The sequence below is a fragment of the Macrotis lagotis genome, chromosome X (genome assembly GCF_037893015.1).
Source record: "Macrotis lagotis isolate mMagLag1 chromosome X, bilby.v1.9.chrom.fasta, whole genome shotgun sequence".
NCBI classification, from domain to species: Eukaryota; Metazoa; Chordata; class Mammalia; order Peramelemorphia; family Peramelidae; genus Macrotis; species Macrotis lagotis.
The window spans coordinates 703837266-703862123 of NC_133666.1; the positions used below are offsets into that span (position 1 = coordinate 703837266).

Below are 24858 nucleotides of genomic sequence, written 5' to 3' on the forward strand. Positions count from 1 at the left end.
GGAGGCATGGTCAGGAGGAGAAGTCAGCCGTGTGGGCAGGCAGCCACAAAGCCTCCTGGGGCTTCCAGGAGTGGGTACTGCCAGTCTCCCTGCCCTAGTGAGGATGAGGCCCAGGGCAGGCCTCTGTTCTGGGCACCCCATTTTCTATGTCTACCTTCCCCCATCCACCCTCCTGCCCAGACCATTGTCACAGCTTGGGGCTTGGGGCCTGTGCCTCGAGTTGCCCACTCCAGGATGATCTGTTCTCCGCCCAGCTGCCTCAGGGACTTTCCTAACATGCAGGTGTGGCCATCAGTCCATGAGCATTTTCTGAAATAGCAGCCACTGTGGCAAACCCAATTTGTTGTCACAGGTCACTCCATTCGTGTTCAGGAGGCTGCAGGAGTCCCTGTTAGTGGAATGGAAGCTTCCTGAAGACAAGGAGTGGGAGAGAGAAGTATTTCGAAACCTGACCTGAACAGATGCAGTCAGCGTCCCAGACTGAACGCTTCCACCAGAATCTGCAGGCCTCTGCTGCCCCATTCATTACCTGCCATCCCTAGTTCTCTCTCCAGAGTCAGCCAGCCCAGCCCAATCCTTCATCTTCTACCTCCAGGTCAAGGCACAGGCTGGCCTCCTGCCTCAATGTCCTCTGGGAAGCTCCATTTGTGTCCACTCCCATCCCCCTCAGCCTGGGGCCTATCTCTCTTGGGCCTTTGGGACCTTAATGCCTAGGGCAGCCTGGCCCATGATGGGTAGGATTAAATGCCCTGGGCTTCCGGGACTTGGCCCAGGGCCCTGAAGGTCAGCAACAGAACCTTATGCCCTGCCCCGCCCCTGCAGCAGAAGCCTTGGCTTTGGAACCATCAGGCCTAAGGTTAGATGTTCCCTGGGTGAACCTGAGGTCTGTTGCCACTGGCAGGCTACTGGGGGTGGGGCTGCCGGAGGTGGGGCTGTGGGGGGGGGTGGTCACTGGGCCTGGGAGGCCCCGACAAGCCAGGCCAAGGTCCAGAGAGCAGCAGCAGGCCCGCCATCCTGCCTGCCCCCTCTCTGAGGTCTGGAGGCCATGGCCAGGCCTGAGTTTGCCTCCCTGGAGCGGAGCCTGGAGGAGAACCTGCCCCCCGCCACCCTCCAGAATGTCCAGAGAATCCTCTTTGGGGGAGAGACCAGGTGCGGCAGGCAAGAGGCCCAAGTGTGAATGGGAATGAGTGTGCAAATGTGACTGGGTGGGAGTCAGCAGGCGTGCAGAGCTGGGAACTGTGGGAGTGGGGGATGTGGGGGGGTGTATAGGTAGGGGTGCGGCATGTGCAGAGGTGTGAGTGTAGGTGCGTGTGTGCATGTGTGTGTGTGTGTTTGTGAGGCTGGGGATGTGTTTGTGAGTGTGTGAATAAGTGTGCATGGGTGTGAATGTGAGTGTGCCTGTGTAAGTGGGAATGTGTGAGTGCACGGGAATGGGAATCTGTGCCTTGGTGGACATGCTACACGAACGCAGGCAGGGCTGTGAGCGTCCGTGAACGTGTGAGTCTGTGCGGAGCTGTGTGTCAGTTGGGGGGGGGGGCAGAGGAAGTAAGGCCAAAAGCCTCGAGTGGGGGTCACCTCCCTTTCTGGCTGAGATTCAAGGTGGAGAGTAGCTCACCTTAGGAGTGCAAAGGCATGGGGGTGGCAGATGGCAAGGCCTGGGCGTAACCGTCCGTATGACCCTCTGGGAGCTGTAACCGATCCTTATGGGGGGCAGGAAGGCCTTGACCCCGTCACCCCCGCCCATGGCAGACGATCTGTTCTTGAGCATCACAGAGCACCTGCTGTGTGGGAGATACTTGGCAAGTTTTATCTCTTGGTCCTCATGATAACACTGGGAGCTGGAGATAGTGTTCTCCCCATTATACAAATGAAGAAACTGAGGTACACAGGAACTAGAGGACTTGCCAGTTAAGCCTGAGACCCAATTTGAACTTAGGTCCTCCAGACTCCAGGCTTGGGCCACCTGGCTGGGAGGGAGCCCCACCTCAAGGCTGTTCATGCCAGCCAAGCCCCTAGGCCAGGAAGCTTTTGGTTTGTGGGTCTGTGGGGTGCCCAGCAACCCTCAGCCCTGCTCTGCTGAGAGCTGCTTCCCTTGCTAAGACCCCCCACTCCCTCCCCCAATCATCCTTGTTCTTTGTGGAAATGAGGGGAAATTGGGACGTGGCCACTGGGTGCAGAGCAGGGGCAGCCGCAGGCAGGTAGACTGAGGCCAGGTGTCAGGATCCACTTCCGAGCGTGGACGTTTCAGGCAGGGGCTGCAAAGCAGGCTGGGAAGGAGGCCCTCATTGTGAGCAACTTCTAGGTCCTCCTTCTGCCCCTCAGAAAACTCAGCCTGCCCCCCGCTGCCCTGGCCGCTGCTGCCCAGAGGGACTTTGAGCTGCTGGCCTTTGCCTTCGAGGCCTCGGCGGAGCAGCTGAGGCCGCCCAGGCCTGTCCGCGTGGGGCTGGTACAGAACCGGATCCCACTTCCTCCAGACGCGCCAGTGGCAGAGCAGGTAGGCGGCCCTGCCCACCCTGGGCTCACCTCGCTCTGAGCCTGCCGCTGTTTACCAGACTCGCCGGGGCCCGGGGTGGAGCAGAGCCTGGGGCGGGTGGGCTGGCCGCCAGGGCCACCTGACCCAGCAGCTGGCTGGGCAGGGCAGAGCCCTGAATAAAGCCAGGTTGGCACAGCCAGGGACCGCCTCCCCCCCCCCCCGGGATGGGCTGTGGGGCTCCGTGGCAAAAGAAGACAAAGTCAGGTCCAAACAGCCAGGCCTGGAAGTGTGGGGGGGCCAATCACCTCCCTGGCCACCTGTCTATGCTTGGGGCCACCCTGTCCCAGCCTCCCCTTGGGCCTGAGCAGAGTGCAGCTCTTTCTGGACATTGGTCGGTCTTCTAGTCGGGGTAGCTGCCCTTTAGGGTGACTGGGTGACTGGGGGGTCCCCATTGGCCCTTAGCATAAAGGCTGATGGGTAGAACTTATAGTCCAAATCCCACCTTTGGCATGTCCTGGCTGTGAGACCCTGGGTAAGCTCCTCCAACTCCCTGTGTCTCAGTTTCCTCATCTGTAAGATGGGAATAATGCTAACCCCTACCTCCCAGAGCAGCTTAGGGACTTCCACAGGGTTCATGGGCCATAGACTTAGAGAGTTCAGGATGACTCCTCAAAAAGGTGGGGGGAAGGAGGTGAGGGTCCCCTAGGCCAGGCCCTAGCCCAGACTCGGGAAAGTCCCAGCCCCATCTGACCCTCCCAAGGACCAGGAAGCAGCCCAGGATTTGATCCCCATCTTTCAGATGAGTTCACTGAAGCTCTGAGGTGGATTGTCTTTCCCACGGTCATCCAAAGCCCAGAGGGGGATCCTAGGTGGGCCTGGAGCCCGGCCCCCTAATCACCAGAGTAGGGTGTCTCCCTGGGCCATGTTGCCCCTCCTTGTTGAGCCTGTCTTCTTGGCAAGAGGTTGGAGGGGATGATTGCCACAGGGGAAGGGTCTGGTCAGTCCGGCAGGTGGGAGGACCTGGGAGGATGCCGGGGCCGAGCAGCGGGTGAGCCTCCTCCAGAATCTCCTCCACAGGGCGGCAGGGAGGCAGTGTTGGGCTCCCCTGGGAGCCATGGGAGGCTTGGGAGCAGGGAAGGGCCCTGGGTCTTCTCAGGCCCTGACTCCTTTGGAGATTTCCAGGGAGTTGAATGCCTGCACCCCTCCAGGTAGGTGCCCTCCACCAACGCATTGAGGAGATCGTGGAGGTGGCGGCCCAGTGCGGGGTCAATGTGGTCTGCTTCCAGGAGGCCTGGAGTGAGTAGCCTCCTTTACCTCTCTGGCTCCCCCCCACCCCAGGCATTTGAACTCAGAGTCTAAGGGGCAGAACCAGGGTCCCTGGGCTCCAAGGGCCCCCTTGCTTCCCTCGATGAGAAGCCAGTGGTTCAGAGTGGCCCTGCAGCTCCAGCCTCTCCAAAGCTGGCCCTCTGCTTTCTCCCTTCCAGCACTGCCAGAGGAAGAAAGCCGGCTGGGACTCCTGGGGCCAAAGGTGTCACCACTCACAGAGGCCTGGGGGGGGCAGTGTGGATGGGAAGAGAGTGAGGGGCAGAAAAGGCCACTCCCTTGTGAGGTCACAAGGGGGCCTAGAGGCAGGAAGACCAGAATTCAAATAGAACCTCAGGCACTTATTGGGGTGTGACCTGGGGCAAGTTACTTCACCCCTACCTGCCTCAGTTTCCCAAACTGCCCTATGGGGATCATCCTACTCCCTCCTTAGGTGGTTGCGAGGATCGGAGGTGCTGCTCTTTGCCAACCTCCCTAGGCACCCCGGCCAGCTTTTATCAGCAAGGGCCACTGAGGCCGGGATGGAGGCTGGGGCATGGCAGGAGAGGACCAGTGAAGGCTGGCCATGAGCTGGGTGACCTTGGGCGAGTCTGGCACCCTCTCTGAGCTGAGGCAGTGTGGGGGCGGGGGAGAACTCTGGACTTGGAAGTGGGAGACCTGATTCTAATCCTGCCTCCTCTAGACTCAGTTTCCTCCTCCATACAATAGGCACAATCTCAGAGGCTCCACATAGCTGCCCCCTGGGCAGTCCGGCCCTGGGGCCCTGACTCCACCCCACTCTGCTTCTAGCCATGCCCTTTGCTTTCTGCACAAGAGAGAAGCTGCCCTGGACAGAATTTGCTGAGAGTGCAGAGGACGGTCCCACCACCAGGCTCTGCCAAAAGGTAGGCCGGGGCCCCCACTGGACCCTCAGCACCTCAGTATAACACCCAGCCCAGCAGGGGAGGGAGGAACAAGCTCTTGCCCTGGGGGAGAAGGGATGGGAACCCCGCCCCCAACATACCCCTGTGGAGAGCTGGCACCTGAGTGGGGAGACACAAGAGGGTGTAGCCTTGGTGGGGGCCACCCCCAGGAAATGAGGGCTACCCTGAGGGAATGGGGCCCACCCTGGGGATAGGGGCCACCCAGGGAAAAGGGAACCTCTCTAGGGAACAGGAGACACCCTGGGGGATGGAGTCACCTGAGGAATGGGGAACAGCTCGGGGAATGAGGGCCACCCTGGGGGGTGGGGGCCATCTCCAGGGAATTGGGTCCACTTGAGTAGCCAGACCACCGGCCCAGGAACTGGGAGTCACTCCCGGGGCAGGAGGCAGAGACAGGCCTCCCCTCAGGCCTGCAGTGCCCCCTTCAGGCTGCTCCTTGGGCCCGGCCCGTTGTTGCAGCTGGCAAGGAGCCATGGCATGGTGGTCGTGTCCCCCATCTTGGAACGGGATGAGACCCACGGGGACGTCCTGTGGAACACGGCCGTGGTCGTCTCTGACTCCGGGGCTGTGCTGGGCAAGACTCGGAAGAACCACATCCCCCGGGTGGGGGACTTCAATGAGGTGCGTCCCTCCCCCTTCCCCCCCCCTCCCCCCACCTCCTGCTGCACCACCACCATGCTTGCCTGCCTGGGAATTGGAAAGACCTGAGTTCAAAAGCAGCCTCATGGGGCGGCTAGGTGGCGTAGTGGATAAAGCACCAGCCCTGGAGTCAGGAGTACCTGGGTTCAAATCCCAGTCTCAGACACTTAATAATTACCTAGCTGTGTGGCCTTGGGCAAGTCACTTAACCCCGTTTGCCTTGCAAAAAAAAACCTAAAAAAAAAAAGCAGCCTCAGAGGCTTCCCAGCTTGGTGTCCCTGGACAGGTCACTTCCTTGCCACTTGCCTCAATTTCTTCCTCTGTAAAATGAAGCTCAGGATAGCATTTTGCTCCCAGGACATGTTTGTAAAGTATCCAGTGAAGACTTGGAGCCCTCTGTAAATGGGGAGCCCTTCCCAGCCAGCCAGGCAGGAGGTCTGCGGTGGAAGTCCACAGGTCTCAGACCTGGGCTTTGGGCCGCTAGACCCTTTAGCAGTGACTTGGAGGCTGGGCTCAGAGGGAGGGCGGGAGAACCCAGATGAGCCAGCCAGCACCCCCAGGCCAGGAAGCCTCCTGTCTTCCACCCCATGAGGCAAAGACCCCTGGGGATTGGTCGAGGTCAGCCCGATGGATGGCACCAAGCCCCAAGTGGATTCTCTTAGCCCTCACTGGTGACTCAGAGGCCTGTGGCCACCCTGGGGACTTGCCAGGGCAGACTGGGGAAGGGCATGACAGGCAGCCATTACCATGATCCAACTGGACACGGCACCACCAACCACCAATATGCAGGCCATGAAGGGGTACAACCAGGAGACCCCGAGACCCCCGAACCTCCCAGCGACCAAGGACAATGCTGGGCTCCTATGGGAAATGTCTGAGAAGGGGGCAGGGGGAGGGGAGGTGCTGTCACCTCCTGGAGCAGAGAGGGTGAGAGCACTTTCACCCTGAAGGTCAGGAATCACCCCTTTGGGCTCCCCTGCTGAGGAAGGAGCTGTGGCTAGCTGTTGAGCACCCACAGGAGATACTTCCCAAAGGCTTGGCTCCCAGAAAGAATGGAGGTGCCGTGGGAGGAAGTTGAGGGCCTCTGCTTCCCTCCTAGGGTGCTGAAGTTGAGGTACCCAAAGAACCAAGGAGGGAGGGAGCAGGGACAATGGCTGATCTGGGGGCCCAAGAAAGAACCCCTCATGCCAACTTCTCTAGAGAATCTCAGCGCATCCTGTGGTGGTGGGGAGCCCAGAGGCCACACCAATGACCTGGAAGCTCCCACTAGGCATCTTCCCCATGGATTTCCCTTCAGAGGAGTTTGGGCCACTGGCCAGCCACCCAGAGTCCAGATCATTCTGGATGTCCGGGAAGCTCTTCCACCAGAGAGGCCCCCTGCTAGCTCAGGAGGTTTATCGAAGGGAGGGTGGGCAAGGTCTGGGCTGGATTCTCCCAGGTTGGGAACGGGGATTGGTTCTCTCCCTGGGGCTGTCGAGGTCCTCCAACTCTTCCTGGCTGGGGGGGAACATGGTGCTGGTAGCATCAAGGCTCTGGGCATTGCAAAGCCTCCTGGGAGAGAGCTGGGACCATCCCCCAAGGAGCTGACCATTCACACTGGGAAAATGAAGTGGATGAAGGAGGTCCCAAGAGGGTGATGAAGGTGGCTCTGAATTCTGATCTGGCCCTGAGATGGACAGGAGGAGGCAAATGGGATGAGCCCAGGCTCCTCCCAGAAGCCATCCTAGAATGCCGCCCCAGCCAGCCCAATCTGGCCCTCCCTCCCCTCTTTGGAGGTCTTGGGGAAGAGGTCACTGGTGAAGCTGTTGGGCAGAAACTCTCCATCTGGGTAGGGTGATGCCTGGTCAGCCATGGGCTGGGGGAGGTACCCGGGCCTTTTTGTCTGTCCAAGCAGAGGGCAGAAGACAACTGGGGCTGGGCAAGAGAGGAAACTGAGTCAGAAAGCTGGGAGCTCCCAAAGACAGTCTTGGAGAGGCCTCATGGAGGGAGGCCAGAGCAGTCTGAGGAGTTGAGGCCCAGAAGCTGGGTTGGATTGGGCAGGAAAGGCCAAGAAGGGGGACAAATGAGGAAGAAGGGGCCCTGAGGGCATCAGCAAGGGAGCGGTTGGGGCAAAGGCACCCACCAGGACCAGGATCCAGGGCCAGAGATAGGTAGGTAGGGATGCCTGGTGGGCATCTCCTCCCTGACCTGGGGTTGAGCTGGAGCAAGAGGGAAGGTCCTGGGATGGGCAACCAGGTGCTCAATGGGCCCAAGGGGCAGAGAGCTAGGGATTCAAGAGGAGAGCTCCAAAGTGGACCCAACCTCCCCACCTAGCCTTCACTTCCTCCCCAGTCCCAGCCTAGCCCAGCCCCCTGATGTCCCCCCCAAACTGGTTCCTTCCCACCCCCCCAGATAGTGGAAGTTCCCCTTTCAGCAGACCAGCTCTGAGACATTGGACAAGTCACACCCCTCCTTGGCCTCTGATGTGTCTAAGGTTAGCCCAGGGCCTGGCCCAGTGTAGGGTTTTTTGGTTTTTGCAAGGCAATGGGGTTAAGTGACTTGCCCAAGGTCACACCGCTAGTTAATTATGAAGTGACTGAGGTCAGATTTGAACGCAGGTCCACCTGACTCCAGGGCCCATACTCTAGCCACTGCCCACCTAGCTGCCTGCCAGTGTAGATTCTTACTAAGCGTTAATTCACTGACTAGCTGCCTGGCTCTAAAACCTAACTGGAAACGCAACCAGAGAGTAAACTAAGTATGTGCTCAGCCGCCCTGCCCAGGATCGGCCTTCCACGGGGGCCCTGACCCAAGGTTTTCCACATGGACACTGGAGCCCCCCCTCCGGCCTCCCAGCCTCCCCCAGAGAGGCCCGGGCTAGTCAGTGAGCGCCTGTCCCTGCTCTGGCCAGCCCGGGCCCATCTGGGAGGGCATTGGGTTGGGCTGGGCAGCCCATGGGGGCTCTGGGAGGGCTCTCCGGATGCCTCTCAGGAGGGTGGGGAGAGCCACCCCGATGGGGAAGCCTGGCAAACAGCCAATTAGCAAACAGTCTGGAATGTCTTCTATTGGAGGAGACATTGTATCTAACCTGATCCAGATAGATACAAAGTATCTAAGTGTTCTTGGAGGGGTGAGTCGAGGCGGGAGGAGGAAGAGGCATCATTGCCGCCTCTGCAGGGCAGGGTCACTGGAGGGAACCTGGACCCCAATCCAGATTGGGGGAGGTTGGAAAGGGAGTGGAGACAGCTCTTCTAAGGGAAGGGAGATCCCCAATGAGGACGCTTGGCTCCACTGAGGTCTCCTTTAAGGGATGTGGTGAAAGCAGCAGGGAGACTGGGGGACAGGGAAGGTTCAAGAGAGAGGGACGAGTTGTGGATTCAAGCAGCTGGAGAAGGAGCGAAATAGGACTGGCCTCTTGGGCCCAGTCTCAGGGAGCAGTGAGAGCAGGCCATGGATACCCACCCTTTTATTGGGGAGAGTCTGAGTTGAAAGGGAAGCTAGGGGAGGCTGCTGCCCTCACTGAGGGCATCTCTTTTTTCCTCAGGCCACATACTACATGGAAGGCACCTTGGGTCACCCCGTGTTTCAGACCCGCTTTGGGCGGATTGCTGTGAACATCTGCTATGGCCGCCATCATCCACTCAACTGGCTCATGTATAGCGTGAACGGGGCAGAGATCATCTTCAACCCCTCGGCCACCATTGGGGAGCTCAGGTGGGGAGAGGCCCCTGGGCAGTGTTGCAAATGGGGCCTCAGCAACCAGTGGAAGCAGAGGAGGGTGGCAAGGTTGAGCTGTCTGTGAAGGGGGCCTCTGGGAAGGCATGGAAGAGAGACCTGGGTGGCCTCTGCAGGGCTTCACCCTTAAAACTAAGATGGATGCATGGATAGACATGGATGGGTCACACATGGATAGATGGATGGGTCCCATGGAGTTGTGGACTGAAGAAGACATGGCTAGGTCACACCCAGAGACATGGCTAGATGGGTAGGCTACACAAGAAGACATGGATGAACCACACACACATAGATGGATCACATGTGGAGACAGGAATGGGTCATACATGGGCAGATGGATGGGTCCCATGGAGACATGGATAGGTCATACAAGGAGATGTGGATGGGACAGACCTAGGGTTGTGAGTGGGTCACACCTGGAGATGTGGATGTGTCCCATGTGGAGAGATGCTGAGATATTTGGACAAAAATCACTGGTCAGTCAGTTGGTAGTGGTGGTCACCCCCTTCACCTCCACTGCTGGGCACTGGGAAGGATCTGGAGACTCCAATTTCTAAGCTCCAAATGCCAAATTCATGCTGAGCTGATTTTAGGCCCAGAAAGGAACAGGGCAGGGCGTGGAAGTGAAACCAGAGGTGAACCGCACCCCTCCACTGCTGCCTTCACTTCTGGGGACACTAAGACCCTAAGATCTCCTTGGGTGAGCCCTTCTCCCCGGGGTGCTCTGAGGACATCCTCTCCTTCATGGCTCAGAGGGAACAGTGAAGGAAGCCCCCCCCCCACCTCAAACTCTCCAGGGTGACATATGTGAGGAGGGCTTCTGTCAGAGCCTTTCTGGAAAGTTTTGTCAGTCTTGGAGGGTGGGTGGGGGGCGGGAGGGTGGCGAAGAGCTGTGAACTTGGGGCTCCAGGGAGGATGCGCGTGTTCCCAGCCGCCCACCGCAGCCCCCTCCAGTGTGGGGGTGGGAGCCAGGCCTGCCAGCCTCTGTCTGTCACTGTCACGAAGAGGAAGCTGGCCCTGCCCCATCCGTCACTCAACCTTCCTACAGGGGCGGCTCAGCTGCCAACCCAGAGATACCTGAAGAGACGAGCCAGCGGCTCATTGCTGTCCTTGGGCATCAGGATTGGGGGGTGCTGCTGGGGGGAGTAGTGGTGGTGGAATTGACCCTCTCCCCTCATAGCCCCTGTTCCCCCTGGGAATCTTCCTCCTCCTGCTCAACTCCCCTCCTTGTCCTGCCTGTTTGGGGGGGCAGTAGTGAGCTGGGGAGAGGTTGGAGGTTCAGCCAGTTGAAGATGGGCTCTCCTGGGCAGGAGGGCTCAGCTTGGCTGTGCTAGGGTCCAGAGGGCAAGACCAGGAGCTGCTCGGGCCAACACAGCAGAGTCAGAAAGGCCTCTGGGAACAATGAGTTGCCCAGGGTGGCCTGGGCTCCTCTGGGGTCTCAAGATGGCAGGGTTAGCCAGGTGGAGGGTGAGAGGCTCCTGGCCTCTCCCCAGCCCTTGCCATCCAGCTACCTGACAGAATTGTGGCTTCCTGAAGCCTCTATGGTTCCCTATTGTCTTTGCCCTCCCCCAACTTACTGTGCCTCCCTAGGGTGGGTCCTCAGTAGAGGTTAAGCTCCTTGAGGGAAGGCACCAGTTTTCCTTTGGCCTTTACCCAGGGCCCAGTGTGGGCCTAGTACACTGTGGGTGCTGAGAGGGAATGGGGATGAATGGGAAGAACAGGAGAGCAACTGAGGTGTTCCCAGCCTGGGGGCTCTCTGACTCTGTCCCCATCTACTCTGCAGCGAGTCCCTGTGGCCCATCGAGGCCAGGAATGCAGCTATTGCCAACCATTGCTTCACCTGTGCCATCAATCGAGTGGGCGTGGTAAGGTGTGGAGGGGCCCTAGTTGTGTGTGTGTGTGTGTGTGTGTGTGTGTATGTGCTTACAAGAGAACACAGTGTGAGTATGCACTCTGTGTTGTGTTTGTTTATAGAACAGTTCGTACAGGCCTACACGTGTGTGTGTGTGTGTGTGTGTGTGTGTGTGTGTGTGTGATTAGCGTGTGTCTGTGACTGGGCAGCTAGAGAATAGGCCATGTGAGTGTGTGCAGACATGCCTGTGGGGGGGCCAATCTGGGTGTGAGTGATCCACAGCTGAAGTCTCTGTATGTAGGACAGAAGGAAAGGAAGAGAGTATTTCCCTTTGGGGTGCTTCCCCCTCTGCCCCCTTCCCACACTGCTCACCTGCCCTCTGTGGCTCCCCTTTGCCACTCCACCCCGTCTTGTCTTAGCAGCAGGGCTGGCCCACTGTGGAGTGGGCAGGCCCCCCCGTCGCTAGCAGCTCCCAACCTTGGCAGTGGGGCAGAGGGCTCAGGTTTTTCTAAGGACCTTCTACCATCAGGGTACGGGACAAGGTCATTTCATATTTGGGGTGACACCACGGACGGGCCCCAATCTGGGCACGTTGGGGAGAATGAGACCCCTCTAAGGATGCTGGGTCAGGGACTGACTGGGGAGGGGTGCTCTAAGGACTACTTGAGGGGCTCTGAGGATGGGGGAATTGAGTGCTGGGGGCTGAGGATTGGGGGCTCTTGAGGCCCAGGGGCTGGGGGTCCCCCCTTTCAGCATCTTCCCCCCCACAGGAACACTTTCCCAGGGAGTTCACGTCGGGCGACGGCAAGCCAGGTAGATGTGGTGCTCCAGGCCTCAGGGGGCCCCAGTGGGATTGGGGGAGGGGCTGGCCCTTCAGAAGCAGGAGGGCCCATGGGGGGACATGTAGAGGGGGGCCTCCTCCTGGCCCCACCCCTACGAATCTTTGCTCCCCCCCCACTCTCTGAAGCACACCAGGACTTTGGCTACTTCTATGGCTCGAGCTACGTGAGCGCCCCGGATGGTCGCCGGACCCCAGGACTGTCGCGTACCAGAGATGGGCTGCTGGTGGTCCAGATGGACCTCAACCTCTGCCGGCAGATGGGCGACACCTGGAACTTCAAGGTCTGGGAGTGCATGCTGCCAGGTGGGGCGGTGGGGGTGGGGTGGGAGCACAGGATGAAGGACAGCCACGGGTGGGGGCCATGCTGCCTAGGGAGGAGGCCCGTGCACAGTTGGGGGCATCTGCAAGTCCAGGCTAGACAGTTCCTGCTTATGGGTGACCCAAGTCAGTGAGCATGACTTTATTAAGCACTTACAGTTTACCAAGCCCTGAGCTAAGCCCTCTCCACATTTTTGCTCCTCTGATCCCCCCACACCCTGGGAAGGGGGGGAGATGCTGAGGCAAAGAGGGGAGACCTGCCCAGGCTCCTGTGTCTGAGGCGGCCCTGGATCTCGGGCCTCAGAGACCCCTTGAACAGATGAGCCTTGGAACTTCCAGACCTTGTTCCTTGTCTCAGAGTCAAGAACTTCAGGTGTGGGGGGCAGGGCCCTGAGCTACCCCCCCACCCCTCCACTATCCTCCTATAACCTTGTGCGCCTCCCTCCCTGCACCCCTCTCCCCAGCATCCCCTGCACACGTGGCACTGCCCTCCCTACATCCTTCTGCCCGCATCCCTGTATTCCCCTTGCATCTCCCTCCCTGAGTGCTGGGAAATGGCTGTGTCTGGGGCCAGCTTGGGGCAGCCTTAGACGAGCCCTGCAGCCAGGAGCAGTGAGCCCACCAGAATCCCTCCTCGCAGCCTTCCAGGGTGCGGGTGTCTTTCTGGACAAAGGGTCAGTTTTGACCTCCTCTGGGGCCTCTGGACAAAGGGTCAGTTTTGACCTCCTCTGGGGCCTCCATTCCATGGCAGAGCCCCTGGGAGAGGGCACAGCTGGGTGGGGAAAAAGGCCTTTATTGTGGGACAGAACAGGGGGAGACCAGCCCACCCTGTCCCCTTCAGATGACGGGGCGGTATGAGATGTACGCAGAGGAGCTGGCCAAGGCGTCTAAACCGGACTACAGGCCCCACATCATTACAGAGTAGAAGCCCAGGCCGGGCAGGCTCCTGGCCCCAGGTCTCCCAGAAGAACCCCATCTTTCCTGGCCCATGTGGCCTGGCAGCCTGGAAGGCAGGACTAAGTCCCCCTCATTCCAGTCTAAAATGTCCCTGGGGTATCAATCCCCACCCCAGAGGGCTGCCGCACCCCCCCTCCCCACCTCCCTAGGCAGAAGCAGCTGCTCTGGCCTTATAGCTCTTGTATCGAGGAGATGCCTAATAAACATCTAAAGAAACAAAGGCCAGATCTGAGACTCCATGGGAAATGGAAGGCCACCGTGCCCATCCTGGGGTCAGGAAGAGACAAGATCCAACTCACCTCTGGCTGGGACCTCCCAGGCTTCAGTTTTATTGTCTGGAAAGTGGGGCCAGTGACACCTCCAGCCTCTGGCTTTTGAGTGGTCCACTGTGGGGCCCATCAGACCACCCCACAGCACAGAGCCCCCAGGCCCAGGCAGGGTGAACCCTGGTACCTGGAGTTACCTGGGGCTTGGGACCTTTGACCAGCCTCCCCCAGACATGCTCAGAAACCCCAAGACTTTCTTCTAGACCCAAGTACCGCTTTCCCTCAGACCCACTGCATCTATGAGGGCTACTGCTTGGTCACAAAAAAAGGCAGTCTCACAAGCACAGATGCAGAAGGTAGGGGGAGACACAGAGACAGTCATTATCCCAAGAGGATCAGGGGGGTTAGTGGGCCACAAGCTCCAAATGAGCTGGCATGGAGGAGCCTGTAGCAGCCCCTGGATCAGACATGCCCACGGACTTTGGCAGGAAGGGGAAAGGCCATTCCATCCTTGGAGGGTTTCCCCGCCATTCAGCTTCAACTAACTGGCCTTTTTGTGGACAAAGGGTTAGTATAAAGCACCTCCTTGCCCTCTCTCTGAGAGCTCCAGCCCTGGACCCAGCTCCTGGCTGCAGGAAGCCCTTGGATTTGGATGCAGGTTCCACCAGCAGACCTGGGACACCACTGAAGCACTGGGGTGGGGAAGCCAGGCACAGAAGCCCACCTCTCGCCAAAGAGATGGGACAATGCCTGGAGACATTTGGCTGGAGCCGGGATGGCTGGCCCTGTGCTGAGCCCTTTCCAAACCCAATCTCCTTCGCTTCTCACCACAACCTTGGGAGTGGATTGTGATTCCCCCTCGGGAGACAGCCAAACAGAGATTCAGTGACTTGCCGAGGGTCACACGGCTAGGAACTATCTGTGATCACATTTGAACTAAGCTCTTCCTAAATCCAGGCCAGGACTATGTATATGGTGGTGCCCTCTAACTCTCAGCCGAGGCCTCTCCTTTCCTTCTTTCCAAACAAGTCTTCCTTCAGTTCACTCAAATTCTGGGTAATGCTTGGTCAAGTAGAGATGACCCGTGGGCCCCTCCAAACACCATTTCTCCAAGGGAAGGCCTTTTCTCTCTTAGACTAAAGCATCTGGTACCTGATGGGTCAAAGTGGGTTCTCAAGCTTAGGCAAAAGGGGAAACGGGGGGGGGGGGGAGAGCCGTACAGGGAGAAATGCTTGAGGGACCCAGGGCAAGCTTGGAAGAGACAGGAAGGGATGACCTGCTGGGATCTGCCTCAGTGAGACCTTGCATCAAAGATGGAAGGCCCCCTCCCAGCTCAGACTATCTCCTTGAGGGCAAGAACTTTCCCTCCCACCTGTCTTTGCCTCTCCCGTCCACTAGGTGATTGAAAGGCTGCAGAGACAGAGGCTGCTTGTTACCAGGGACGGAAGGATCAACAGAGGACTTTCTTAGGGATAGGGAAGGAACCAGGAGATAAGGAGAGATGGAGAAAAATGGAGGCAGGGGACAACCTGTTATAGAGCGGTGTCATCTGAGGAGGCAGAGGACTTGCCCTTGGTCATGGGAGAAAGGAGGAGGCAGCTCATGGCAAATGGTCTCCATTTTTCTGAAAAGAGGAGGCAAAGTTCTCTGCTGGGAGTGGGGAGGGCATCCTTGGGGAGGCTTGAGCAGGAAGAGACTTGGAAAAGCCACTGGGGAGGACAGAGAGGGCGCCAATGTGTGGGGGGGTTGCTGGAACAGAACCCAAATCTGGAGGCGCACTGTCCCCCATCTCCCTCCAGTAGCCTGCGTGTAGCTGAGGCAACAGTGTGGGAAAGACCCAAGGCGGAGGTCTGGCCGGCACAACAGGGAAGAGGGAAGGCATGGCAGGGAACATGGGCTGGGAGAGAGGCGAGGGGCCAAAGGGAAAGCACGATGGAGACCAGGACTGATCAAGGACTTTCAGAGTTCACCCCGTGGATGCTGCCAAGGTCAAGGTTAGGAAATCTCTGGGTGTAGAAGCGGGGCAGAGGACTGGGAAGTTGGATGCTTGAGGGGCCAAACTCCCTGTATGAAGGCAAGAACTGGGGATGGGGTCCAGATGAGGAGCCAGACACTCGGCTCATCGAGCAAGGTGAGGAGGATGGAGAAACCACCAGGATCCGGCTTGTGAGAGATAATGGGGGTGGGGGGGCTTCAGAAGAGGGTGCCCCTGGGGAACAATGGGTGTTCCAGCTTCCCTTGTCTGTCTTGTTGGAGCAGTCTGCACAGAAGCCAACTTCTATTCCTCAGAAAATGGATCTTTTATCCCAAGGAAGCAGCGACAGTCCATATGGTACCCACTAGACTAAGCATCTCTTGTTTGGCAGGGTGACAAGATGGTGGGCCAGGGAAGGTGGGGATCCTGACTCCCCGAGATACTATGTGTTTGACCAACCTCTCCCACTGTTCTTGCAGAAAAGATGGTGAAGGGAAGGCTAGATAAGGACAATTAGGGGCATCACGCTGAGCAGCCTTGAGTCCTCTTCCTCTCCCCTCCTGCCCAAGAGCGTTAGTGGTCACTGAGGCTCTGCTGGCAGGTCTCCCAGTAGGGAGAAGCCAGTGAATGTTCACATGAAACCACCTCCACCTCTTCCCAAAGCAGCCTTCCCGTGCTCGCCTTGGCTTGCCCCCCCCCCCCCAAGACCATGGAGCCCCCGAGGCAGTCTCTCACGGCCTCTCTCAGCTCTACTGCAATCATTCCTTACCTAAGCTGTATCCAGGTCTGACCATGTCACTCTCCTGCTACAGAAACATCGCAGGCTCTCCATTGCCTTGTCTTGGCACTGGTCGCTTCTTTCTTCTCCATCCTGGGCAGCTCCCTTTCCTCTCAGGGCTCTGCTCCAGGAGGGCTCCATTTTGTCAGGCCCCTCATTTTCCAAGGCCTCAATGGATTCTCCAAGTTATTGGGGTCCACCCTGAGGACACTTGGGGCTGATCAAGGGCCTACCTGGACCAGAGCTTCTCCCCAGTGCCTGCTTCTTTCATACATGGTCTTAGAGCATCTGTCCCCACGAGCCAATTGGACTTTCCCTCGGCCTCCTGTCTCTCCCCCTCTATCTCTCAATCAGCCAGCTCGATTAGGTTGTTTTGGTTTTTTATAGAGATCAGCAGTGATTTTATTGAGCTCATTACAAACAAAATATATTTATATAAAATTTCTCTGTGTAAAATATCCCTTTCCTGTGGTCAGAGGAAACAAAACCCACCCTCCACCCATGGGGCAGTGCAGATTCCCGGCCTGGCCCTTGCTGCCTGTCAGTGAGCTCCCCGGAGAGGAAACTACAAATTTCTCCCCTTGGACTTTGCCTGCCAGGATTCCAAGTCGACCCAGGTGCCACCTGCAAGCACCCAGGCTGGTGGCTTATGGGACCACTGAGCAGAGCTTGACTCAATTGACCTGTCCTGATGAATCAGTTTCACTCAGGCCCTCTGAAAAGGGCCCATTTCATTCCACCCCACTCCCCGAATCCCTGCAGTGTCACTTCCTTCCCAGCCTGGGCTAAGCCACTGAACTGGGCTCAAAAGCAGCAGACTCCCAGTTTGCGAGAGGCCCTGATGGGAGCCGGCCTGCCCTTTGCCTTTGTCCCTCTCTGACCAGTACCTGATGCCTTCACCCGGAGGGCCACTACCCTGCCATGACAGACCAGGTGTCTGCACCTATGACGGCTGCTGCTAGGGACTGAGAAGTGACTACGACCCCTTTGGTCGTCCTACATTGGATGACATCCCAACCCAGCATTCCCTGGGACTTCTCTTTATAAGGATGAATGGTACCTTCCCACAGGCAATAGCCTCCCCACCAACTAGAGTCAACTACAGCTGAGGCCAGAGTGCTGGAGGTTCCCGGTACCCAGAAAATGCCACACTGGGATCCCACTGAGGAGGGGGTCTGAGCCCATCTCCCTGCCTTTGAGCCTGCTTGAGTTCAGGGTCAAGGAGTCTTGTAGTTAGCAGCAGGGGCCGAGCCACAAGGCAGTGCATCCACCCTGGCTGCTCCATAGGTAGTTCGAGATACAAGAATACTTTTTGGCCCTGTCTTGGCAATGAAGGCAAGTCTAATCAGTCAAGGACCAATCAGAGGATCCCTGAAGGGGCCCTTGGAACCAGCCACACAAATGCCAGCACTTCATTTGCCCTGGGTGTGGGATAGAAAGGGGGGGTTGGAGGCACAAGGTTCTGGAACCTGACTCCTGGCCATCCCAGAGGCCAGTCAGTGCTCTCCAACTCTTTTCTCTGGGCCAATGGGAACACTGACAAAGTCTATAGACCAGAGGGGAATAAAGTTCTTGGCATTCCTGCCTCCCATTTTCTACAGAAATTCGCCAACTTGGAGAGAACCCAGGCTTCACAGGGGCAAGCGTAGAATCTCTGAGCTGGAGGGAGGTCACTGACCAAGAAGCGATCCTGCCTCTACCTTCCTTACTTGCTGGTTTAAACTAGTGGTCATCTGGCCTTTCTCTCAAGACTTCCAGTGTGAGAGAGTGTGTGTGTATGTGTCTGTGTTGGGGTGAGGGGAGAGGAGCCTCTCCTGGAGGCAGCCCTAAGACCAGGCACGGTGGAGCGGAGGGTCCCAAGAACCTCCTCCCTGATGGAAACAAGGCAAAGTAAAGAGCAGACAGATGGCAGGAAGGCCTGCTGGTCAATGTGAAGAGCACAAAAGATGGCAGGACGTGGCCCTCCCCAACAGAAGGCTGGGTGAAGGGGTCCCTCCTCTCACAACAGAAAACAGCCAACATGGGCCATGCTGGTTGGCCATGAGGAAGCCGATGGGCTTGGCCGCTTGTATTTTCCCCTTAACCCCGCGACCTAATGAATTTGAATCTCATAAAATGGTAGGAAGAGCATTCCTCCTGCCTGCCACAGGCTGCTCATCTCCATAGAGGACCCCCAGTCTACCCTGGCCTGGTCAGTTAGCAGCATGAAGAAGGGCCCAGGAGCTCCACTGCCCACACAGATGGGGTGGCCAGCAGCCCCAGGGGGGAACAGTGGTCTGGCTGCTGAGGTCAGCTATGGGTGTAGGCACAAAGCCTGGGGCACAGGGGCTTCTCATCCACACCCAGGGTCTGAGGGTTCAGCAGCTGCAGCAGCTTGGGAGACTGCCAGGCCTGAGGTCAGCTGTCACTGTAGACAAAAAGGATGTCCTCGTCTGTGCCGTAACTAGTCCTGGCTTCCTCAAAGTTAGTCACGCTGGTGCTGCACATGCCTGTGGAAGAAACCCCTAAATGGCCACACCAGTCATCCCGGTCCCCCAACCCTGATCCTGCCTCCTCTCTGAAGCTCCCTTGTGCTTCTTCCCTTTCATGTGCCTGATTCTGCTGCCCGCCTGGCTTGGCAGAAGCTACTCACGGTCTGCATAGGCCGGGTTGTTGTAGAAGATGCTCTCGGAGGCCCTGTTGTAGCCACACAGCACGATAAAGTGGCCCTGGTAGTCAGGACCCCTGCAAAAGCACTTCTGGCCGATTGGCAGGAAGCAGCAGTACTTGACAGGGCTGGAGCACAGGTCACACAAGAGCAGTACTGCGTTGACCAAGACGATGGCCACGTGCCCCTGGGCCAGGTGTTCCTGGATGTCCTGGACAGTCACTGTGCTGGGGAAGGGGAAGCCTGGGCTTATGCCTGCCTCCTGGCCAACCCTCACTTGGCCCTGGGGGAGTGGGCCTGGTCCCACCAACCTTTTGGAAAGAAGTTAGCCTTGGAGTAGGAGTCAGGTCAGGTCACCTCCCCCAGGCCATTATGGGCCCTCCCTAGGCAAAAACTGGCATATTTTGTTTTTGTCCACAGGAAATGCTTACTGACTTTTTTCTGTCAAATGAGGGTAGCTGGGCCACTTGAACACTAATATCATGGGGCTCGATGAGGCTAACGCATCCTCCATGGCCTAGCTGCTTCACTTTAGGACAACTCTCATGTTATGGAGAATCGCTCAAACTCTTTTAACTTGAAAGCTTTCATTGCTTGTGCGCTTGGCTACATATCCCCTTCACAGGGCCAAGTTTCAACAGTGTCCTATGAGGACCATGATTCCCAAGTTCAGCCAATCCCCCAGGGCTAGTGTCCTCTAACCTTTGGACTAAACATTTGTTTTCCCTTCACAGAGCTGTTCTTTAACTGAATCACAATCTAATCTTTTGGCACTATCTGAGCTGGGTGATCTCCTTAGATAAGCCCCCTTCTACTTACCTCAAAACCCCTTCAAATGGCTTTATGTTCCTTTCCTAGGAGTTACCTAGGACTTCCCCATTGTCTCACACCCCCAGATTCAATCTTTCCAAGGCCTGTCCCTTTCACCTCGGCTATACCTCTGCTCCCTTTCACCTCTAGCTTCTTTCCAATATGGGGCGCCCTTCTCTCACCTGGCCCCCTACCCTGGCACAGAACCTCACCACCTCTTGTCTGGACTATTGTTGTTCAGTCTCTCCATACTCCAAGCCAATGCCCATTCAGCCACCAAAGAGATTTTCCTAAATTATAGGGTTGATCATGTCACGCAATCCCCACCCCCCTTCGATAAAGTGGATCTCTATGGCCTTCAAGTTGAGATAGAAAATTTTGTCTGCCCTTAAAAACCCTGCACACTCTCACCCTTGCCCTTATTCCCTATCCCTATGTACTCTCTGATGCAGAGATCCCTGCCTCCCTGTGTCTTCTTCACACAAGACCCTCTATCCCTGATGCTAGACATTTTCTATGGAGGTGCCCAACAACTGCAATGTTCTCTCTCCTCTTTCTGGTCTTCTGATTCCCTTCAAGGCTCAGTTTAAATTCCACCTTTTGCAAGACGCCTTTCTCCAGGTCTTTCCTCTGTGAGTTTCTAGGGCTCAGTAACATCTTTGGGATAGAGACACAAATCAATAGTTATCAGATCTCTGCTGAGCTAGTATCCTCACAGCATTACAAGCCGGACTCATCTACAACAGAATTTGTGACCTTCTCCATACTATCAGTTGTACCTTCCCAGCGTCTCCTACACCCAAGCTCACCCTCCACTCAGTCATACAGTCCTTATCCCCCCTCTCCAGATGCAAATAGCCTCTGACCCCAGTCTACTGCCCTCTTTCCACCCACCCCACAAGTTTCTTCAGGACAGTTTCGATCCAGCATCTAGCCACCTCACCCCAACCAACTATGGTGGCTTCCTATTGCCTTCCTACTCTAACACATAACAGAAATTCTTCTCTTTGGTTTTTAAAGTTTGACCCCAAACTATCTTTCCAGTCTCCCTGGACATTAGTTACCTCTTCCACATCATAGGGGGCTGGGAGCATGGCATCCCTGCAATCTGGAAAATCTGCTTAAGGGGAAAGGTGTAGGCCTTCCCACTGGACACTTCATTAGGGAATAGAGGAGCTAAGTGAAACAAGAACAACTTCAACATTGAAAGAGACACTTCTCAAGAGGCAACTAGAATGTCAGCCTTGGGAGGAGGGACAGGAGACTGCTGCTGGTTTTCACGGAAGAAACAGGATGAGAACAGAAGAAGAGAGGTCCTAGGATAAGGATATGAAGGTCCCGGTAATTATGCAGGAGACCAGAGACTGGATTTGGGGAGGGGGAACTTGCAAGATCTTAGAAAGTCTTTTAGAGCTAAAGGAGAAAAGGGCAGGAAGTCAAAGACCACTGGCTCCATCAGCTACTTTTCCATAGGGAAGGGGCCACAGATATGGACCTTGGATGTCCAATACTAGACACCCCCCCCCCCCCCAATAACATGTTGATCAGTCTTTCAGTCTTGCTGGGTTTTTGTTCCTTTTCCCTTCATCCTTCCTTTTACAAGATGCCTCCCTGGGAGGAGGAAGGGAGAGGAAATGCCATCAATGGGAAAACAAGACAAAGAATTGACTTTTGAAAAGCTCTCCTCAGGTTCAGTTCAACTCGACACACTTAAGTTTTTTCTAACAAGGTAATGGGGTAAAATGACTCACTCAAGGCATCGTTAGGTAATTATTAAGGGTCTGTAGCTGGATTTGAACTCAGGTCCTCCTGACTGCAGGGCTTATGCTATTCACTGCACCAACTAGCAGCACCTCAAAACACTTTTATAGAGAATTATGAAGTTATATGGTTAAGACTGCTGCCAGTATAAAGAACTTGCCTAAAATCTAGGTGAATCTTTTGACAAAGCATCTCCTGCTAATTCTGGGCAAAAGATGACGATAAGGCCTTATTTTGTTGTTTAGTCGGGTCTGATTCTTTGTGTCTCCATTTGGGGCTTTCTTGACAGAGCTATAGGAATGGCCTGCCATATCTTTCTTCAGCTCATTTTACAAATGAGGAACTGAGGCAACAAGGATGAAGTGACTTGCCCACAGTCACACAGCCATTAAGTATCTGAAGCCAGAGATGAACTCAGGAAGATGAGTCTCCCTGGCTTCCAAGCCTGTGGCTCTTTATACTATGGCACCACCTAGTGGACTACAAAATACAATGAAATGCTTTAGAACTGGCTGATGGTCAACCAAGAGTTCTGGACATTTGCTGAAAATACAGAAAGAGGTCTCCAGTGGAAGTTCCCAGGGATCTGACATCACGGTTTGGACAAATGCAGAGATGGCTAATGGAGGACATAAAGCTGGGAGGGAGCAAACAAGATGAAACTTCTGCCATCTCCTCAGAGGCTCCTGGCAGCCTAGGGGGGATTTGGGTTATAAGGAGTGCCTCGAAAAGAATGAGGATAGGGGTGTTAAGACCTGGTCAGATGATGACAAAAGTGAAGACCACCAAGGCAACCAACCAAGAACAGGGAAGGGCAGGAGGTGTCTCGGCAGAGCCAACTCTCTAGTATCTGACCAGGCAGAAATTGCCAAAGCCAGAGAAGAAATGAGAATGCATAGATCCACAGTGATCCAAAGGTCCCAGATGAGAACCATCAAAATGGGGAAAGAATCTTCATCACAAGATTCCCTGCTTTCTAAAATTACATTGAGGGGATTGAAAGCCATTCTCCAACCAATAAATGATATCATAAAGCGGCAATTTTCAGTGGAAGAATCCAAGTCGTTCAAGAGTCATGAAAAATGTTCTCAACCACTGTTAATCAGATAAATGCAAATTAGCTTACCCTGAACTTCCAACTCACCTAGAGAAGAATCTAGCGGGGGAATGTGCTACTGGGGGAACTGGTAACTGATCCAGTGAGTGTGGCAAGAAATCTAGAATGATTTTGCTCTTAGGTCTCTATCTCAAGGAAATCAAAGCCAAGAGGTAAAGGACTCGTGGTCAAAATATCGATAGCAGCTTTTTCTGTGGTAGCAAAGATTTAGAAACTGAGGGGAGGCCCATGAGCTGGAGAAAAGTCGGACAAGCTGGGGAGCAGTTGTGATGGGATGCTCCTGGGGTATAAAAAATGAAGAAGGGGCTGAAAACTACAAGAGCAGCTTCTATATGGACACCAGAACATTCCTGGAGAGTGAAGGCTGACACCCTGCCTGCCCAGGCCCCTGTGAGAACAGCCTCTCCACTCTGGGAGGATCTCAGCTGGGGGGGGGGGGGGGTTCTGGGTTTTAGATTGGGGACTCCAAGAGATCAAGTACGGCAGTTCTGAAGGGCTTGAACTCAGAGCTCATGTTGACCAGGTCTCCACATCTCTCAAGACTCTCCTAGATAGGGCCAGGAACATTGGGGGAGAAGGTGATGGGGGGATGGCACGAGAGTGGTCTTGGAGAGCAGGGCCTAAGGTGGAGTTTGTGGGTTGCCACATGTATGTTGGCAGATTCTGGATAGCTGAAGTGCCCTGGAGGTCATGAGCTGAGCTCATACCATCTAGTATGGGACCTCTCTTAACCTCAGTTTCCTCACCTGTAGAATCAGCGCCAAGGCTCCACTTCGTTGACCTCAACCACAGGGTTCTAAGTTGGCAGAACCTGAACCCTCCCAGGAGAAGGGGCGCAGTCCAAGGTCCCTGGGCGGGGAGGGGTCTTACCACTTCTCCACCAACACCTTGCAGGACGCGGCCCTCGCGAACAGCTGGTTCACCCTGCTCTCCTCGGCATCGAAGTGTCTCCTGTAGAAGGACTGAAGGGAGGAGGCCCCGTTAGGCCCCAGGCCGCCGCGGGGTGCTGGGGGGAGGGGCCCGAGCTGCCCCCCCAGGCACCTGGTTCCGGTAGCCCTTGTCCACGCCCAGCGTCCTCGTGCAGAAGCGGTGGCGGGCGCCGAAGTGGCGCATCAGGTAGGCCAGGTCGATGGTCCAGATGCTGCGGGTGAGCTGCAGCTCCTGCAGCGCCTGCTCGAAGGCAGCGTCGTCCTCCAGGAGCCTCAGGTACCTGGGGGGCGGAGAGCGGGGGGAGGGTGGGCCGCCGGCCAATCGCCGAGCTCTGAGGGCGGGACGGGGGAGGGGCCGGGCGGACCGTGGCCAATCACGGAGCTCAGGGGGAAGGGCCTGGGAAAGTGGAGTGGGAGGGAGAGGGCGAGGGGGCTCGGGGCAAGCACGGAAATAGGGGCACAGAGGGACGGGGAAACCGCGGCCAATCGCCGAGCTCTGGGGGAAGCAGCGACCAACCACCGAACTTTGGAGGAAAGGAACAAGCAGGGGGCCGGGGAGGGACCGAGCGCTGACAGAAGAGGAGGAGCGGGCCGGGGCGGAGCGCCGGCCAATCACCGAGCGCTGACAGAAGAAGGGGAGGAGCGGGCCGGGGCGGAGCGCCGGCCAATCACCGAGCGCTGACAGAAGAAGGGGAGGAGCGGGGCAGGGGCGGGCCTGGGCGGAGTGCCGGCCAATCACCGAGCGCTGCCGGAAGGAGGGGCGGAGCGGGCCGGGAGCGCCGGCCAATTACCGAGCGCCGCCGGGAGAAGGGCAGCGGCGGGCCGGGGCGGGCCTCACCTGAGCACCATCCTGGAGCAGGCCAGGCCGCAGTCCCAGTGGTAGAGCTGCTGCACGATGGGCACCTTCAGTTGCACGAAGTCGCCTGGGACAGAGGACGAGCATCGGAGGAGGTCGGGGGAGGGGGCGGCCCCCGAAGGGCCCGGCCCGGCCCCGCGGGCCCGTGGGCTCCGGATCCCCCCTGGAGCCCCGGGCGGGGTAGCCGGGAAGGGCTCAGGGCGGGCTCCGGGCTCCCCGGCGGCCGCAGAGGGGCCGCCCCACCCCCCCCTCCCCGGCCCAGGCCTCGGGCTCCCCGGCTGCCCTCACCGGGCTCGGCCTCGGCTCCCTCGGCCTCTTCCCTCATGCCGCCTGCGGGCGGGCGGGCCGGAGCTCGGGCTCTGGGGACGCTTCGGCCATTGCCTCGGCCCGAAGCGCTCCTGCCCGAGGCGCTCCTGCCCGGGCCGCGGCCCCTCCTCGGCTCCTGGGGCCCCTCTCCGGCCCCGCCGCCGCCGCCTCCGCCGCTCCCGGGAGGACGCGATGCCGTAGACAGAGCATGCGCGAGCGCACGCAGAGCACGCCGCCGACGCGCCACGCACGCCGCCGCGGCGCGCCCGGGCCCCACCCCCTCGGCCGCCCACGCGCGCGGGCCCCGCCCCCGGCGGGCGCTTTGGGGCGGAGCTCTGCCCGGAAGTGGACGCCCCGCTTCCCGTCCCGGTGT

At 57.3% G+C, this 24858-nt stretch overlaps 3 protein-coding genes across 3 annotated transcripts in view; 2 read left to right on the plus strand and 1 right to left on the minus strand.

Moving 5' to 3' along the window:
• The window catches only part of LOC141497082 (uncharacterized), an 857774-nt gene that overhangs the window by 653386 nt on the left and 179530 nt on the right, over nt 1-24858 (plus strand). The window lies entirely within an intron of this gene.
• Nucleotides 978-16603, plus strand: UPB1 (beta-ureidopropionase 1). Its single transcript, XM_074199800.1, has 10 exons — nt 978-1149; nt 2323-2494; nt 3682-3769; nt 4586-4680; nt 5179-5340; nt 8882-9051; nt 10856-10937; nt 11695-11737; nt 11892-12046; nt 12925-16603. Exons 1-10 carry the CDS (start codon nt 1046-1048, stop codon nt 13006-13008), a joined length of 1155 nt encoding a protein of 384 aa, XP_074055901.1. The 5' UTR covers nt 978-1045; the 3' UTR covers nt 13009-16603.
• GUCD1 (guanylyl cyclase domain containing 1) lies at nt 16039-24598 on the minus strand. The gene is made up of 6 exons (XM_074199821.1): nt 24468-24598; nt 24162-24246; nt 23436-23604; nt 23265-23356; nt 18692-18933; nt 16039-18548 (listed from the first exon to the last, which is right to left on the minus strand). Exons 1-6 carry the CDS (start codon nt 24502-24504, stop codon nt 18457-18459), a joined length of 717 nt encoding a protein of 238 aa, XP_074055922.1. The 5' UTR covers nt 24505-24598; the 3' UTR covers nt 16039-18456.

Bases quoted from the DNA above. Each gene is read 5' to 3' on its own strand.
- UPB1 (XM_074199800.1), top strand. From the start codon at position 1,046: ATGGCCAGGCCTGAGTTTGCCTCCCTGGAGCGGAGCCTGGAGGAGAAC. The intron at 10,938-11,694 runs GTAAGGTGTGGA...TCCCCCCCACAG, and splicing joins CCATCAATCGAGTGGGCGTG to GAACACTTTCCCAGGGAGTT. The intron at 12,047-12,924 runs GTCTGGGAGTGC...TGTCCCCTTCAG, and splicing joins GCGACACCTGGAACTTCAAG to ATGACGGGGCGGTATGAGAT.
- GUCD1 (XM_074199821.1), bottom strand. From the start codon at position 24,504: ATGAGGGAAGAGGCCGAGGGAGCCGAGGCCGAGCCCG. The intron at 24,247-24,467 runs GTGAGGGCAGCC...CCTCTGTCCCAG, and splicing joins GGGAGCCGAGGCCGAGCCCG to GCGACTTCGTGCAACTGAAG. The intron at 23,357-23,435 runs GTGCCTGGGGGG...TCCTCCCTTCAG, and splicing joins ACAAGGGCTACCGGAACCAG to TCCTTCTACAGGAGACACTT.